This window comes from Hyperolius riggenbachi, chromosome 1 (genome assembly GCF_040937935.1).
Source record: "Hyperolius riggenbachi isolate aHypRig1 chromosome 1, aHypRig1.pri, whole genome shotgun sequence".
Lineage (NCBI taxonomy): Eukaryota > Metazoa > Chordata > Amphibia > Anura > Hyperoliidae > Hyperolius > Hyperolius riggenbachi.
Window position 1 is genome coordinate 149,209,077 of NC_090646.1, and position 18,621 is coordinate 149,227,697.

The 18,621-nt window shown below is 46.0% G+C and overlaps 1 protein-coding gene and 1 long non-coding RNA gene across 4 annotated transcripts in view; one reads left to right on the forward strand and one right to left on the reverse strand.

Annotated features, from left to right (window-relative positions):
- The window catches only part of LOC137568267 (uncharacterized), a 51,507-nt gene that overhangs the window by 19,491 nt on the left and 13,395 nt on the right, over positions 1 to 18,621 (forward strand). Inside the window, exons 1-2 of one of the 2 annotated variants that reach the window (XR_011030979.1) lie at positions 2,833 to 2,969; positions 10,105 to 10,185. This is a non-coding gene — a long non-coding RNA (uncharacterized lncRNA). Of the gene's footprint in view, positions 1 to 2,832; positions 2,970 to 10,104; positions 10,186 to 18,621 lie in introns of those variants that run through there. The other variant, XR_011030978.1, reaches the window with a different exon arrangement.
- Positions 8,441 to 16,077, reverse strand: CDKN2AIP (CDKN2A interacting protein). 2 transcript variants are annotated; one of them, XM_068278744.1, is made up of 3 exons: positions 15,728 to 16,075; positions 11,756 to 11,883; positions 8,441 to 9,581 (listed from the first exon to the last, which is right to left on the reverse strand). In XM_068278744.1, the coding sequence occupies exons 1-3, from the start codon at positions 15,976 to 15,978 to the stop codon at positions 8,917 to 8,919; spliced, it is 1,044 nt and encodes a 347-aa protein (XP_068134845.1). In that variant the 5' UTR covers positions 15,979 to 16,075; the 3' UTR covers positions 8,441 to 8,916. The 2 variants fall into 2 exon arrangements, with proteins under 2 accessions (XP_068134845.1, XP_068134846.1); XM_068278745.1 differs by having other exon boundaries at positions 9,497 to 9,581; positions 11,784 to 11,883; positions 15,728 to 16,077.

An 18,621-nucleotide genomic window follows, 5' to 3' on the forward strand; every position in this document is an offset into this window, starting at 1 on the left:
CATCAGGAACTTGCTTCAGTCCCACATTGTCGCCCGGCTGCATGCACTTCTCCGTCTTGTTCTGTACTTGCACAGTATTACTGTGTAGGAGCAGAATGCTCCCCCAATGGGAGTGCATCAGGTGTACGTGTGCAGTGGGGCCACGCATGCACGGCAAAGTGCAATTGAAGCAAGTTACTGATGCACCCAGCAGGAGATCAAAGCGGCCTCGGGAGATGGCAAGGAAGCCTACAGTCTGAAGGGGGCTGGTGGAAGCCCTGGGTAGTAATAAATTAATACATTTGTTTCATCTCAGGTTTAAGCATCAACACCGTGATCATCAGGCCCTGTTGCAAAAGAGGAGCAGTAAGGGTCCTTTCACACTGTGTGACCATACAGTGAAGCATACAGTGCAATGAAATTATGCTTCACTGCCACTATAAATACGCTGTCTGTTAAACGCACAGCATGCTGCGCCTTATTCAGATGGGACCTGCCGCATCACATCCTATGTCAACGTTCCATAGAAATATTATTGCATTGGCATTCGTTGCAACAGAACGCAAAAGATTCCGTGTGAAATGGCTCCTGTTCCACTTTGTCCGTTGTTGATTTAGGATTGCTTCACGCGTAAAAAGGTGTCGTGTCCTCTCAGTTTTGTATCAGTTTTCTGTGGGTATGTTCACAGATAAAAGGTGTACATTTCCAGTCAGGTAAAACTGATAGAAAAGTGAATGGACATGCTTTTCTTTGTTTTCGAACGATAAATCCGATCGAATTTCCCGTTTTCCGATTTTTGGAGATTGGACATGTTGGAAATTTCACACCAGTTTTATCAAGAATTGTATGGTGTGTGATGGATTGTCAATTATTTGATGTACAGTTCCAATCATTGTTTTCTGCGCTTTCAATTATTGTATTCATGATAGGGGAAAAATTGGACATAGGTGTGTGGTACATTGGTCAGATTTTTGAATTGTTACAATCAGTCAGAAAAATTGATTGCTATGCTTGAATTGAACAGATATTTAAAAAAAATTTGTATGGTGTGTGGCCACCTTTTGTGTGAAAGGACCTTACCCTGTACCCTGAAAAACTGATGAGTTCAGTTATAACGGCTCCTTTTAGGGCTGGTTCATACGGACGCCCGCTCGGCTTCCAGTGGCATGGCATTTGGGCTTTTGATGTTGGCTTCCCGTCGCAGTTGGCGTTTTTCGTCCTCAAACAATGCGGAAAATCGGGATCGGAACAACGTGTACGCGCAGACGCGGGTAAAAGCCCAGTACAAACGGTTCAATTCCCTTGAATAGAAGCGTTTTTAACGACGAGTCCCAGACGCCAGTGGTAAATGCCCGCCAAGCGTCCGTGTAAACCAGCCCTTACAAAACTGTAACTGAAAAGACAACTGATGCGCAAGGTAATGTCTAATTTTCCCTATGGCTTCTTTCACACTATACACTAAAAAAACTGAAGCTTTTTCACAATGCGCTGCTATGGAACAACTGATCACATATACATGGGGGAACGTATCTGCCTGCCGGGATTATTGCAGATTGCACAGAAGTGCCTTCCATGTCCCAAAAATGTCCTATCTCCACTCAAGTGGAAACGCAGCTCCCTGCTCACTCTGCACATTGTGTTTCAGTAACACAGCTGAAAATGCAATGCATTGCCTCACATACAGTCACTGCACAGTAAACGTACTGCATGCAGTGTGTCATCCCGCAACACACAGCAGTCAGCGCCCCATAGGAATATCATTGCATCGCATTGGAATGTGTTAATATTGTTTGTTGAGATGGATTGCATAGTGTGCAAATCAATCATGCAAATGATTGAGCTTAGGTTTTCAGTGAAATGTTGTGGTGCAACTCTATGGGGGCATCGTCACTGAAAGTCGCTTTGCAATAGTAAGTCTATGGAATGTTCGCAGTGCATGCAGTGCGTTGGGATCCAGCGGACTTCAGTATCCCAAGTGTATGAAAAAGTTCAGGCGCTCAGTCCGACACTGATATGATGTAAGTAAGTAAGTAAGTGTCCAGTGCTTGATTGAGTACACTCTGTAACCAGATGTCAGAAGGCCTCCACCTCAACCCATTCTGATGCTCACTCACCGGATTGACAGGTAAAACTGTCATCAAGCGTATGTTGCTAAAGCCATATGGTCACACTGGCTGAAGTAGCAAGCAGTTAACTCAGCAAGCAGTTACCAGGCAGCAGTGAGCAGTTATTATGCAGCAGCAAGCAGTTGCCAGGCAGCATTAATCAGTTGTGAAAGTTTGAGAGGCATTTCACTGCCTATCAACTGTCTGTGGAAAAGAAGCCATACTGATGGCAGGTGATGTATGTGGAAGGAGATGCTGCAGTTGGAAACAGCTGTTATTACCCACAATGCAACATGATCCCACAGTGTGATGTCAGTACTGAGGTGCTGACATCACACTGTGGAGGGGTTTCACCACAATATCAGCCATACAGAGACCCCTGATGATCCATTTGAGAAAAGTTAAAGATTTCTAGTGGGAAAGGTTGTATCAACTACTGATAAGGAAGAAGTTCAATCCTTGGTTACAGTTCCTGTTTAAGATCAGCATGTGGCAGCAGCTGGATCACTGCATCTCGATCACTGCATCTCATCAGTTTTTACTACCGCCCTCCACCTGCTACAGCCTATCAGGGTGGAGAGCAGGGGTAGCAACTTTCGCAGCTATAACGGGACATCAGGTAGCACAGCTGGGGCTGACGGATGGAAGGTCAGACTCCCCAGGGTGCAGAATGTGACCTACCTAAAAGAAAATTACAGTATGGTGAGAGTGGAGCAAGATGGAGACGCTGAGCTGGCACACTGCTGCATGAGCTTGGGCTGTTCTGTTTTCCGGAAAGGAATGATTGGCATGGGAGTATAGGAAGTGCCGCTTTATAGCTTGGAACTTGCCAGCTGCTGTGTGATCGGACATTGCCCTCTGTGCTTAGTCTGCAGCACACACTGGGTAAGCAGCTCTCTGCTAAGGTCCTTCAGTCTTTGTCACTGAAAGTTTTTGGGATAATGGAATGCTTGAATTTGTGATGGTACTGCAAAAGTATAAAGCCAGGTGGCACCACCTGTATTTCACTACCATTAACTCCACCTGCAGTGCTGTGCAAATAAAATGTATATGCATGTATTTTAGTGGCAGAGAGCAGGCCCATAGAGGCCTCTTTTCCATGGACAGTAGTTTTTTTTTTTTCAGAGGCTGAGTGCTGTGTGTAATGTTTACAAACAACATGGCTGCTGTCATTGCATCACAGGAAGAAATCATTTTCTATTGAAGCGGTTTTCAGATAGATTTGCTGTGTAAACTATCTAAACCAGGGGTCCCCAAACTTTTTCAGTCAAGGGCCGGGTCAACATACTTCAAACTAATGGGGGGCCGGAGTATACATGATGTAGAAAACATTACATTGAACCTAGGTAGTGTAAACTATTACCTGTTAACAAGTGCAGGCAGCCCTTTTGTCTCCCATTTAAAGGAGTCATCAATCAAGTAATGCTACCCAGAGTACTACTTACCCGAGGCTTCCTCCTGCCCCTGGCAGCTGCTATGTCCCTCGCCGCAGCTCCGCTGTCAGCCGCTGGCCCCCCGTCCTCGCCAGGTTGTCTTCTGCTGCGCGGGCGCCGATGTGAATCACCTACACATGGCCCGGGGTGTGCTGCGCCTGCGCAGTACGTTCCAGACCACGTGAAGGTGACTGACAGCGGCGTAGGCGCAGTAGAGGACACCTGGCGAAGCATCGCCAGGGACCGGGAGCCAGTGGTGAGGGACTTAGCAGCTGCTAGGGGCCAGAGGAAGCCCCGGGTAAGTAATACTCTGGGTAGCATTACTTGCTTGATGACTCCTTTAACCATAGCAGATATTATGCCCCCAACACAGCATGTGCATATAGGAAAAAACTAGGCGCAAGACAGTGAAGCATACCCAGGGAGCAACCTGTCGTCCAAATAGACAGCAGTGTCATCTGATGCAGAATTGGAAGCCAGCAAATGACTGCTCGCTGGCTTCCCTGTGGATTGGTGGTGCCAGCACTGCTATTCTATATGTAAGCCACTAATATTTTAAGATGCAGTGGACCGCATCTATAAGTAATACATGTTGTGAGTGGAGGACCGGTGAAAAAGCCTCAGGGGGCCGCATTCGGCCCGCGGGCCTTAATTTGAGGACCACTGATCTAAACTTTAGATAAGATATATATGGATTTGGATTTATATATAGACAAGTTACTTGTTATAGTTAGTTTTTCATCTCGGATCCGCTGTAAGCCATTGGCAGTGTTGACTGCTAGTCAACCCATAATTCCGATGCATATTTGTGGGCAATAGGTGGCATTCAGACTGAAAGGAGTACAGCACAGAACTGTAATTACATACCTACACCTGATCAGGCAGCAGCCACCTGCCAGACATTGCATGCAGTATCCATTGACTACATAGCAATCACACTACATGTCAACTGATACATGTAGGTACAGTCTTGTAAAAGTAATACCTTTTAATGGCTAACTGATAAAGTTTAATAATAATAATAATGCAAGCATTATTTAACTTTATCAGTTAGCCATTAAAAAGTATTACTTTTACAAGACATATATTGTTTGGCTAATACGGTACAGAAACATTTTTACTACTAACTGCTGATAGACAAAGCATTCATAAATGATGCAGTTTGGTTTAAATATATAGCAACTCAATATCAGGCAATCTCTGGCAGATCAGTAGTTAAGCACACGTCTGTGTGATTGAACCCGTCCTGCTCTGGATGTTATAGCTAGGGAGAACAACATCCTTTTGGGATGGATACAGACTGTCCCCACTTTGCTTTAACTGAAATGAATCAGTCGCATAACGTGCACCTAACGCAAGGCCTAGTGCTCTTCGATGTGGACGTCAGAGTGAGCCTCGTTGTGCAGCTCACTCTGGCGTCCGTGATGCGTACTCTTGGACGCATGCGGCATCACGTGGTCCCGCCGGCCAATCGCTGCACAGAGCGGCCGCACCAGGAAGTAAACACTGCACGTCACAACATGCAGTGAATATTAATTAGCCATGTGCCTGGCCGCTCTCCGCTCCTCCCCAACATGACTGAGCATGTGCAAACAGTAACGCGGCTTAAGCCGCTGTAACGCTAGAGTATGCTGCACTTTCGGAATAGCGTGCAGCATTACATGTAACGCAACGTGGGCAGTGTGAACAGCCCACTTGTGTTACATTGCTGTGCGTTGGGGGAGCGTTACAGGCTGCACTAACGTGCGCCTGTAACGTCTTAGTGTGTAAGCAGCCTTAATGGGGAAATTTGTACTGACCTCATGGTATTGTTTGGAAAACATTAGGAGCAATTGAGTATCACCCCCCCAAATAATGATGCCTAAGAAAACTATTCCATGTAATACTCTGACACAACCTGTTGTACTATAGGTGGTTAAATTCATCTATGCAGGCTTGGTGCTGAGAGGCTGGAGTGTTTTGTTTTAGGGTAGAGGGAAGAGTTTAGATTATTAGTACACTGGCAAGTTCAAAATACTTTATTGCATTTGAGATTTATGTAATCACCACTGGTTGTGCAATGGTCTTTAATCTTTGTGGGTTAAAATGAAATACCAATTAAAAAAAAACCCTTTAGCAGCCAAATAAAGTAAAACTTTATTTGGCTGCTGTGATGAATTTTTGTTGCCCGGCAAGGTATGCAGAGTGGACGGCAGGGAGGTTTTATAGTTACCTGTCTGAACGGCTGGATCGGCTTCTTCTTCTTCCGCTGCAGTGGCGATATAATGCTGACGTCTTCTCGGTTCTGATCACATAATGTGACGTGATCCAGGTATTCATGTCAGCGTAAAGCCCAATCTACACAATACGATTCTTTGAGCGATTCGATTAAATCAGACATGTCCGATCAGGATTTGATTCAATTCGATTTGCCATTGCAAAACAATGGCAAATCGAATGGAATTCCGATCGGACATGTCGGATTTAATCAGATCGTAAATAGAATCATAATCCAATCGCACAAAGAATCGTATCATGTAGATGGGGCTTTACAGCTCCACCCAGTAATGAAAGAGGACACCCAGGCACTGTAACACGGACATGGTCCCCTGGAGTGATCAGGACCAAAAAGACCTGCTGGAAGTTCAGAGCCACGGGTGGAGGAAGAGAAGAAGCCATCCGGAGCAGGTAGCTATAACTACTCCCTGCCACCCATTCGTTTGGCTGCATTAGGGGACCAAACAAGATTTGCCGGCAGAGGTTTAGATACTATACAATAAAAGCTCTGAGGCCTGGGACCCTCTGGCAACGGTTTGCTAAGTACTTGTGATTTGAAAAGCTCTTGCTAATGCATGCTCTGCGTTAACTGGGCAATGTTTGCATTTACAGTGGCAGTGAGGCAAAAGGCCCGTACACACGCCTGACTGCAGGCAACGACTGGTCCGTCGTCATCTCCCGCTCAGGGTCAGCCTTTGACCTGAGCGACCTGTGCGATCGCTCAGGGCGCCGGCTTCCAGGGGGCGCTCCTGCCACCTGTGTTTTAAGGCAGAAGCTGCGGCCCCGGCTGGGTCCGTCTCGCTCCGCCCCCTGGTGCCACTGCTGGGGGCAAAGTTGGCAAACCCCGTGCGGCCACCGTGATGGCAGCCCGACCTCTCCCTCCCTTCCTCTCCGGGCCACCCTCCGTGCACCCCCCTCCGATGCGGATTGCAGCAGTGAGAACAACAACTCACCTTCCTGGTTCCGATCGCCGGCGCCTCTCACTTGCCGCTGGTCTCCTCTTCTACAGTCACTGATATTAGACACTAAACTTCCTGCTTCACAGGAAGTTTAGGGTTTATCAGTAACTGTAGAAGAGGAGACCAGCGGCAAGTGAGAGGCGCCGGCGATCGGAACCAGGAAGGTGAGTTGTTGTTCTCACTGCTGCAATCCGCATCGGAGGGGGGTGCACGGAGGGTGGCCCGGAGAGGAAGGGAGGGAGAGGTCGGGCTGCCCTCCCCGCGGCTCCCCCTCTACTATGAGGGGGGGGGCACCTACCTATCTAACCTATACTGGGGGCATCTGCCTATCTAACCTATACTGGGGGCAGCTACCTATCTAGCCAATACTGGGGGCACCTACCTATCTAACCTATACTGGGGGGGCAGCTACCTATCTAATCTATACTGGGGCACCTACCTATCTAACCTATACTGGGGGGCATCTATACTGGGGGGAAGCTACCTATCTAACCTATACTGAGGGGAAGCTACCTATCTAACCTATACTGGGGGGAAGCTACCTATCTAACCTATACTGGGGGGAAGCTACCTATCTAACCTATACTGGGGGGAAGCTACCTATCTAACCTATACTGGGGGGAAGCTACCTATCTAACCTATACTGGGGGGAGCTACCTATCTAACCTATACTGGGGGCAGCTACCTATCTAACCTATACTGGGGGCAGCTACCTATCTAACCTATACTGGGGGCAGCTACCTATCTAATCTATACTGGGGGCAGCTACCTATCTAACCTATACTGGGGCACCTACCTATGGTAGATCCCCCCCTTAGTGTATATAGGCTACTAGTCTTGTAGATGTAGGCAGATTCCCCCTTTAGCATATATAGGCTACTGGTCTTGCAGTCGCAGATCCCCTTTTAGTGTATTTAGGCAGCAGATTCCACCCCCCCCCATTAGTGTATGTGTGTGGTGCGCTCACACGCAAAGAGGATGAATGGGGGGGGCACCAAAACCTGGTTACGCTCAGGGCGCGGGTTTTCAGCAGACAGTCCGGCGTGTGTACAGCCTGTCGTTGGACTGATAAGGCTGTTTCTTAGCGGATCGCTTAGAAACAGCTCATCAGTCTGCAGATAGACTGTACACACGCCGGACTATCGCTGGAACGCCCACCCAGCGGGAGGCGACGACTGACCCATCGTTGCCTTTAGTACGGCGAGTGTACGGGCCTATACTGTCATAGTACTGTATGGTTGCAATGTTAATGCACGGTGCAACATTTCAGCTATGTTGTGATCTGATCATAATACAGCTGACTCGGTGTGAGAAAGGGTCCTATAGGTGGGCAGTAACGATACAATTTGCTGAACGGTCCTTTACAAACAATTCATCATATGAACGATGGGAAGAGATTGTTTGAACCACTAATGGAATAGAAATCTCCTAACCAATCCGACCAGATTAATGAAATTGATCTGATTTTTGGATCGATCCCATCAATCTGATTGGATTGGTTCAGAGATTTTTATGCATTAGTGGTCCAAACGATTATTCATACAAAGAATCATTTATAAAAGTTTGTTCGACAAATGGTATTGTTAGTGACCACCTTAAGACTATACTTTTCCAGGAACATTCTAGATGCGCAGTCATCTAATCTATCATGCTTAGCCGTGTAAAAAAATAAAAATAAAAAAAATGAATGAGGCTATGTATGGCATAATAAAATTGTAACAATCAAGTTTATTGGCTCTGGACCTTCTCAAACAAGCATACAAAGCAACTGGGAAAAATCCAGTATCCTACATCAGCTCCAATACAGCCATTTTCATCTCTTATACAGAGATTAGGGTAGAAAAAGAGTTAGTTAATAGCACAGTCTAATGTCTAAACCTGGCCAGTAAAAGATTACATAGGTCTACTCTCTGTTTTGTATAGAAATTAAGTACACAAAATGCACTTATCTGTTTTTGAGACTGCTAGAGATGTTCTGTGCACTATTAAATTACTAAAATAACTTCATACAAGTAAAACCTCAAATTATATTCCATCCAAGCAGGTAGAAAAACAAAGTTATTACTTTCTGAAGGCAGACCAGATTTCTATATTAAAACATAATACAAAATACTTGCAAAAAATCATTTTAATATAAAGTATAAAGCATTAGAACTGTGGCGTAAGAGTTCCTGTAACTGTCTATCATAGAAGGTCCTGGGGGTTTGTCAGTGCTGGAGGCAAGTTTGGACAACGTGATTCCTCATCTAACAGAACCAAGTCTTCAACTTCCCGACCGCTGTATTTTCTCTTGCAAATTCTCACCACCACTTTCTTCTTCTGAAAAAGCTTTATGGCTTCTCTAGAGGCCACGGCTTGGGCATTTTCTTTAGTCTTGCCACAACCCATGCCTATGTAAACAGCCTGGCACCTCATTTCACACACTATGTTTTCCTGAGAAGTTTTGTTTTGAAGCAATTCTGCCAATTCTTTCAGAGGCACAAAAGCAACGTCCAGTGTAGATTTCAAAGTCTTAATACATTCCTGAAGTAGTTCTGTATAGTCATTGTTTGGATTGAACCCGCCAACAGACACCAACTTCCAGGCAACTCTCTTGTAGAGTTTGTTGAAGAAGGATTGCCGTTCCTTTATTTTCTCATCAGACAGTCTGCGGGGAGTTTGCACAGTTGGTACTGTGAATCGGGATACATCCTTCCCAGGTTTCTGAGGACACTCGCTACCACCTCGCAACTGAGGTGCAGAAGAATTGTAAGGTCCCGTCTCTGTCCTTTGTCCTTCCTTGCTGTGATCATTCGTTCTGTCTATGTTCTCAGTAGATCTTTTCTTCAAAGGCTCTTCATTCAGCCCTTCTGCAAACACAAAAAAAAAATAAGGTTACACATCATTTTAAAGGAATCAAGTTATTCCACCATATCTCTAAACTGGCACACATGCACTAAAACATCACTGCAAAAAAAAAAAATAATGTCCTTTATAAAAGTTTATGTAACAAAATTAAAATGGGTGATACTTGATCAATTCATCTAGCACCAGAAACTATACAATCTAGAGCAATACTGTTGAACTACATAGGCAGGGGCGTGGCAAGCACCAGGATTTTTTATGACTGCCCTGAAACTAACAGTACACTGGGATTTATTTATTAAAACTAGTGCAATGAAAGTTGGATCAAAACCTGTGCAGAAGTGGAGTGGTTTGCCCCGGATTGTCAGAATTAATCATCTAGGCATCTCCTGTAGATGTCTCCTAGACAAATCACTATATCAGCCAAATGGCTAGATTTCTCAAGATTTTACATGTGCCTAAATTTAAAAAAAAAAAAAAAAAAAAAAACACCTTGCATTTGCCTGTTTTTTTTTTTTTTTTACACAGAGACAGCAGCTGAGGTTGAGGCCCAGATCACACATTTCCAAATGCTACAGAAGAACCCTATGAAACTGATCACCGGTTCAGGTAAGTGCAATGCCTGGTACACACATCATGCAATTTCCAGGCATAAAGTCTCCTTTAAAAGATGGTCACAGATGGGCCAATTCCCCCAGTTCAACCCTTATCTCCATCTTTTGGAGTACATAGCTGACTACAAGCGTGGGAAATGTTAGAAATAGGGCAAAAATCTGTAAAATGTAACTGCAATATTAATAAGCCCGACTTTACCTAAAGTAGCTGCAAACCCTTGAATATACCGTATTTCGCGCCGTATAAGACGCTCCGGAATATAAGACGCACCCAGGTTTAGAGGGCAAAATCCAGGGAAAAAAAAGATATAAACTAAACCTGGTGCGTCCATACTTCAGGAGCGTCTTGTACATGACCTCCTCCAAATGGTGTCCTCCAGTGCCCTGCTGTCTGCCCCCAGTGCCCTGCTGTCTGCCCCCAGTGCCCTGCTGTCTGCCCCCAGGTTTCTGTCCCCCATGTGTCTGTCTGCCCCCTGTGTTTCTGCCCCCGTGTGTGATCGCCGGGTCCCCCCTGCTTGCCCCCCTCCTCGTGTCCCCCGTGTGTTCTCGCCGGGTCCCCCTCTAATTGAGAAGCGGCAGCTGCGATTGAAGACATCTGGCTTCTGTCAGGCGGCTACCTCTAGTGCCGGCTTGTAATGACGCGTCATTACAAGCTGGCACTAGAGGAAGCCGCCCACAGAAGCCGGATGTCTTCAATCGCCGCAGGCAAGATGGAGGAGGTAAGCAGCTGCCGCTTCTCAATTAGGGGGGCCCGAGCACACACATTGGGGACACGAGGAGGGGGGCAAGCAAGGAGGGGGAGGAGAGGCCACAGCAGGACGCACAGGCAGGGAATCCCCGACGGCGGGTCGCGGTTCGTATCGGCGGGCGTTCTAAAGTCGGGGATTCCCTTTTTTTGGGGGAGAAAAAGTGCGTCCTATACGGCGAAAAGTACAGTAATTAACCACTTCAGGATTCTGCGTACGCTTAAGTACGCCCCTGAATCCTGAAGTGGTTTCCATGGAAACACAAGCGGCCATTCCATGTCAGTTCACGGAGGGTGGGATCGGAGGCTCGCAGGGTAAATGTAAACACACGGGGAAGATCTTCCCCGGTGTTTACATATGTACGGCGCTGCTGCGCCGCAGCGCCGTAGAGGAGATCGGCGATCCCCGGCCTCTGATTGGATGGGGATCGCCGGCATCTGATAGGCTAAAGCCTATCCCATCAGGCGCAGGCCGGAAATCCGTCCTGCGCCGCTCACAGGGGGAGGGAGAGGGAGGGAAGGGGAAGGAGGCCAGGAAGCGCTGCAGAGGGGGGCTTTGAAGAGCCGCCCCCCCCCCCCCCCCACAAGCGCAAGCAGCCGGCGGCGATCAGACCCCCCCAGCAGGATATCCCCCTAGTGGGGAAAAAAGGGGGGGGGGGGGGGAAGTCTGATCGCCCTGGCTGCTATCTGATCGGTGCTGCGGGTTGGAGAGCCCACGCAGCACCGATCAGCAAAACCACCCGGAACCCGGAAGTGGTTAAAACAGAAGATGCAATAAACAGTGAAACAAACACAAAAATTGACATTATATTCTGCTAACCATTATTTGTAATCCCTCTTTTCTTCACCTTGGAAACCACTTCATCGCGTGTGGTATGCACAGGTGCATCAGTGACCTTTATGGTTTCTGCCATTTTAAGGACTTTTTCCATAACAGGAGGCGGGTAGCTGAAAAAAAAACCAAATCCTGGTAAATATTACAACATGTATTTTACACCAGATGATATCAACAATGTAAGATTTCAAAGCACAATGTAAGTGATAAGACACTGTTTTCATACAAAGAGCTTTACCTATATAAAACATTCTGCACAGAAACCTGAGATAGGCCTGGTGCACACCAAAAACCGCTAGCAGATCCGCAAAATGCTAGCAGATTTTGAAATGCTTTTTCTTCTTTTTCTGTAGCATTTCAGCTAGCGTTTGCGGTTTTGTGAAGCGTTTTTGGTGTAGTAGATTTCATGTATTGTTACAGTAAAGCTGTAACTGAACAGCTGCTGCAACAAAAAACACCCGGCAAACCGCTCTGAAGTGCCGTTTTTCAGAGCGGTTTGCGTTTTTCCTATACTTAACATTGAGGCAGAAACGCCTCCGCAATCCAAAATCTGCAGCAGCCCGGGAGTATGTGTTTCTGCAAAACGCCTCCCGCTCTGGTGTGCCCCAGCCTATTGAAATGCATTACCCAAGCGGATCGCAAACCGCAGCCGAACTGCTCTGGTGTGCACTAGGCCATAAAGGGTATGGATGAGCAGGCTATTATCTTTAGTCTGCAAAGCAATACCCACATGAAAATTAAGTTCTACTCTAAATAGGTTACTGATTCACACACTTAAAAAGGTGCGTACACACGCACTACATGCGCCAACGACGGGTCCGTCAGTCCCTCCCGCTGGGCGGACTTTCAGGTCGACAGTAGTGCATGTGTACAATGCGTACACACGCGCTCCTGTCACCTGAAAGTCCGCCCAGCGTGAGGGTCTGATGGACCCGTCGGAGCATGTAGTGCGTGTACGCACCTTAAAGGAACGCACACATGCCTGATCTCTTCCAACAAGTGGTCGCCAGACCTGTCGTGGGGATGGCCGTTTTGCCGACAGTTTCCCCATGTGTACAGTCTGTCGGCAGACTGATCAGGCTGGTTTTGACCGATCCGCCAGATCGGTCAAAACCAGCCTTATCAGCCTGCCGACAGACTGTACACACAGGAAACTGTCTGCAAAACGACCACCCCACGATGGGTCTGACGACCCCTCGTTGGAAGAGATCAGGTGTGTGTACGCATCTTTAAACTCATGGCATATACTTATCACAAATCCAGCAGGCTTAAGGTCCGTACACACGTCGGACTGGAGGCAACGACGGGTCCGTCGTCACCTCCCGCTGGGTGGGCGTTCCAGCCACAGTCCGGCGTGTGTACAGTCTGTCGGCGGACTGATACGGCTGTTCCTGAGCGATCCGCCAGGCGGATCGCTCAGAAACAGCCATATCAGTCTGCAGACAGACTGTACACACGCCGGACTGTCGCTGGAACGCCCACCCAGCTGGAGGTGACGACGGACCAGTCGTTGCCTCCAGTCCGGCGTGTACGGACCTTTAAAGGTCTGATTTTATGCCCCATTGTCATTCAGACTCCTTGTACACAGACAACAAAACGTTTGATATGCTAATTTACATGTAGTTTGACTAGTCAATGGACTGGACAGAACAATGGACCAGCAAATAACTGATCAAACTACTTGCTTGTAAGTCTTCACGAGACTCTGTAACAAAAATTGCATCCTGTTTTTTATCATCCTACAAGTTCCAAAAGCTATTCTAATGTGTTCTTGCTTACTGCAGCACTTTCTGCTATCACAGTCTCTGTAATAAATCAATGTATCTTTCCCCTGTCAGACTTGTCGGCCTGTGTCTGGAAGGCTGCCAAGTTCTTCAGTGTTGTGGTTCTGCTATGAACTCCCCCTTCCAGGCCCCTCTATGCACACTGCCTGTGTATTATTTAGATTAGGGCAGCTTCTCTCTTATCTTTTACAAGCTGGATAAATCGTCATCTGAGCTGGCTGGGCTTTCACATACTGAGGAAATTCAGACAAGGGCAAAGCTGTTTGCAGGAAGAAAAGAGCAGCCTGAAACTTCAGTGCATGAGAGATGCAGGAGGAAACACACAATGATCTCTTGAGATTCAAAAGGAAGGGTGTATACAGCCTGCTTGTGTATGAATGTATTTTCTATGTGTGGGCATACTGTACATCAACCTACTTCCTGTTTTGGTGGCCTGTTTGTTTATAAACAAACTTTTTAAAACTGTTTTTAACCACTTTTAATGCGGCGGGTAGCGGCGAAATTGTGACAGAGGGTAATAGGAGATGTCCCCTAACGCACTGGTATGTTTACTTTTGTGCGATTTTAACAATACAGATTCTCTTTCAGGCTCGTACACACGTCTGATGAAAGGCAACGACGGGTCCGTCGTCGCCTCCAGCTGGGCGGGTTTTCATCAGACAATACAGCGTGTGTACAATCTATCGGTGGACTTATAAGGCTGTTTCTGAGCGATCCGCCGGCCTTTCATCAGACGTCTGTACGAGCCTTTAAGGTGCGTACACACGCACTACTAAAGAGAACGACGGGTCCGTCAGACCCTCCTGCTGGGCGGTTGTTCTCCAGACAGTAGTGCGTGTGTACAGTCTGTCTGCAGACCGCCGAGCGGATCGTTCAGAAACAGCCTTATCAGTCTGCAGACAGACTGTACAAACGCACTACTGTCTGGAGAACGACCGCCCAGCTGTAGGCTCTGGCCCGTCGTTCTCGTTAGTAGTGCGTGTGTACGCAACTTTAGTGTTAAACTAAAGGTGGCCACTAATGGTCCAATTTTTAGCGAAAAATCGTTCAATCAGAAATTCTGGTCTGAAGAAAAATCGTTCACTACACCATCAACGAACCAATCTTTGCTTCCTATCTATCACAACCAATCAAGAAAATCCAAATTTTGGTTTGACAAAAATCCAGTTGGACTTTTTTTTTTTTTTATAATCGTTCATAATCAATTGTGCCCATCAACTGAGATTATTTTCAACCAATACGGTCAGAATTTCTGATCTCTAACGTTTTTTTGCTAGAAATTGGACCATTAGTGGCCACACTTTCAAACAACAAGTCATTTAAACACATGTCCGGACCTAACTGTCGTTTGAATGACAGTCCACGGATCAGTCAAAAAACTACTGCTATCAGTCGTTTGAACACACGCCAAACTGTCATTCAAACGACCGGTTTGAATGACCAGTCGTTCAGAAATATTAGATGTGTGTATGTACCTTAAAGCTACGTACACAAACCTTTTGTTGCCTGAAAGAACAATCCCTACCGACCATTTTCAGGACGTAAGGCCTCAATTCACTAAGCTGTATCAAACACTTTATCAATGGTTTGATAATTTACCTCATGAGTAAAAGCTACTTTTGAATTCTCTAAGGTGTCAGATTTATTGAATGTTTTATTGATAAAACATTTGATAAATCTATAACACCTTAGTGAATTATCAAACGTTCGGTAAAGTGTTCGATAAAGCTTAGTAAATTGAGGCCTTTGTTGGCTATTAAAAAAAAAAAAGTGAGCTAGAGGCTGGGGCCACTCCATCCCCATATGTGTAAGCAAACAAACATTCTAGAGACAAAAATATATAGATAGAAACATGGACGCTAACATTCCTGATCAGTGCTACTTGGCTGGCTGCAATGCTTGCTGAGATATTGACATGCAACAAGTGTGCCTACAGGAAGTAGTAACACACCTGCGCAGCATTCTTGCTCCGGGTAAATGAATGGGCTACAGCCAGCAGCATTAACGCTGCGCACACATAGCAGGTACATGGGACGCGTGACCTAGTATCACTCCGCTATGTGACATCTCTGACTGATGAAAGCGCTGACACAGCCCAGGCAGGAAATCACAGCAGATGTCAGGCCAGCACCAGGCACTATATATACACACACACATATACAGCCACACGCACCGGCAGCCGGTGAACACGTGGTTGCACCAGACCATGGAGTAGGAGAGCAGCCGGTCCAGCTCCCGGTGGTTGGAGTCAGGCAGTGGCGGCGGCTGTCCGGGCCCACAGAAGTCATTCACGTTCCGCAGTATGAACTCTCTTCGGTACTGCCACAGCTTGTCGGACTCGCAGCTCCCCCGTACCCGCTCCAGCCAGTCCGCCATGTCCCGGTTTTGGCTCAGGAACTCGGACACATCACTCTGTTCCGCCATTCCCCAAAACTGACAAGAAGAAACTGTGTGTGTATACCGGGTGTAAACCTCCCAAACTCTGGAGTCTCTCTGGCTACAGCGTCACAGCTGCGTCACGGCACCCCGCCCCTCACATCATGTGACCAACCACTCTACTCCCCGCCATCTTTTATGTGGGCGGAAATTCTAGTCTTGAATGTAAACACTCTATTGTAATACAAGCTTTACATATTCAACTGGGAGCTAATTAAAGTTTGAGGTCAAAGCTTATGTAGTGTTTGAAATCTGGAGTGTGATATTCATGTGCAGATTAACGTCACATGAGGTGCCTGTAGTCATAAAATACACACCTCTTTCACAGTAGGACGTTGCGGTTTAATGCAACGTTTAAGTCGCAACGCAAATTACAATGCAACGCCCCCAAAAAGTCTCAACGCAACTGCATGCCCCATTATCGTCACATACAGGCAATGAAAAGTATGCTTCCAAGTCATTACTGAGCATGTGCAAACAGTCCAACACAGCTAATAATGTGTATAATGCAGAGCATGCAGCACTTTTTAATAATGCTACACGTTACACACGAACGCAACGTGTGCACTGTGAATGTCGCACAGGCTTAGTATTGCTGTGCGTTAGTCTGCATTGAAACATTTTCTAACGTGCGACTTTAACGTTGCACTGTGAAAGAGGCCTCAAGCAAGCAATGTTTTGGTTCAGCCCATACTAATTCCTGTAGAAGTAGAAAAAAAAGAAGACAACAACCAAAAAAAAACCTCATCTGTTTTACAAGATATCTTTTTCTTCTTGTTCCTACAATACAATACACAATTAATTCCATAAGCAATACTCCGACCATCTTCACAGTTAATAAGCAATACTGCAGCCATCTTTCTTAGCTAGCTTGGCTTATTTTAAATACAAAATCAGCCTTTATTGGTCCACAATAATCTTCTATCTACCGGAAAGTTCCGTCTGCCTGGAAACCTTTAATAGCCATACATGTGAAACTCAGGTTGCATGTACTGTTCTACGGAAAGGGGAGAGTACGCGAAGCTGGAGGCTCATATATGCTGGCAGAAACCAAGGAATAAGAAATTTCTGCAACTGCTCACATATTGTTTGATGGATGCAGAAGATATGGGATGGATAGCTCCAGTGACAGAACTATAAATCATGGGGTTCCACAGCACACAGACTTAGCAACACTTCAGCTATGACACCTTCCATTTCTCTTCCTCATGGAAACAACTTACAGTGCATAGATGCAAAAATGTACAGTTAAACCCCCCTTGCCAGATCTGCATTTGCTCCACTACGTGATGTAAATAAAAGTGCCTGTCAGGGGCCCTTTTCCACTAGCATGTGCGATCGCAAGAGCAACCGTCTGCATTTGCGATAGTGTAAAAGCTGACGTGCAGTAGTGGGAAATGAGCACCGCATTTTACATGCAATCGCGGTGCACTAGTGATCGGCAAAGTGGTTGCGATCCGCTTTTTGAAGCAGATCGAAGCTAGTGGAAAAGGGCCCTATATCATAGAGTGGAGGAATGCAAACATTTTTTAGAATAGTGGTCTCCTCTTGCTCCTGTAACTCATAGCAATCCCTGTGGATTTTGCAGTGTCCCTCAATGCCATATAATCATTATATATAAACTGTTAGCTGCAATTTTTTTTTAAATGTTATTTGCAGGCCATTAAGTGTAGTACATAGTGTACAATAGACGGTTCTCAGGGAAGAGGCCATCTGGAGCCATCTCTGCCGATAATCTAGTGTGTGTATGGCCTCCCAATGCGTTCCCGAGTGATCCTAAGGGCCGAATCATCTCCGCCAAGTTCATTGTTCTCCTGTTTTCCCTTCCATCTGAAAGCCGATCCATACAGACGGGCTTATTCAGAAATGTTTCAAAAATGGAGGATGAGGGATTAGTTTTGAGCCACAAACATAAGCTATTTCTATAGATCAGAATACTATTGGTTTATTTTTATGCCCTAGAGTTTTATTTAAGTTAACCTTTTCATAATAAAGAGTTTAGATTGTATTTTCTTATTAACTACTTACTGACAAGCTGACGCGTTAAAATGTCCTGTTGGAGCCGTTAACGGCTCCAGGACGTTTTAATGCCTCGCTCGCTCCCGCCGCCGCTGTGCACGTGTGCATGCCCACCGCCATTACCCATTCGGGACACCGCGATCCGTGATTGGGTCCTCTACCCAATCGCAATGTCTGGAATGAATGGACATGACCCCAATCAGGGGCCATGTCCATTCATAAAACAGGAAGCCGTCAGAGCTTAGTAAAATGAAAAAAAAAAGTAAAACAAGAGTGTAAAATTACACATACATTGATTTATTCATAATATCAGCTACCATTTTGTTCGTAGGACAATACTCAAGACCTATCTTACTCTCACTTAGAACAGATCTAAGGAAATGGAATTTAATGTCAGTATGTTTGCACCTTTGATAGCGAACTAAAAAAGTTAGAAACTCACCTATTAAAGGGGAACTGAAGTAAGAGGTATACGGAGGCTGCCATATTTATTTCCTTTTAATCAATACCAGTTGCCTGGCAGCCCTGCTGGTCTTATTTCTCTGCAGTAGTATCTGAATAACACCAGAAACAAGCATGCAGCTAGTCTTGTCAGATCTGACTTTAAAGTCA

Bases quoted from the DNA above. Each gene is read 5' to 3' on its own strand.
- CDKN2AIP (XM_068278744.1), bottom strand. From the start codon at position 15,978: ATGGCGGAACAGAGTGATGTGTCCGAGTTCCTGAGCCAAAACCGGGAC. The intron at 11,884-15,727 runs GTGCGTGTGGCT...TTTTTTTTTCAG, and splicing joins CACGTGTTCACCGGCTGCCG to CTACCCGCCTCCTGTTATGG. The intron at 9,582-11,755 runs GTTAGCAGAATA...TTGTGTTTGCAG, and splicing joins AAGAGGGATTACAAATAATG to AAGGGCTGAATGAAGAGCCT.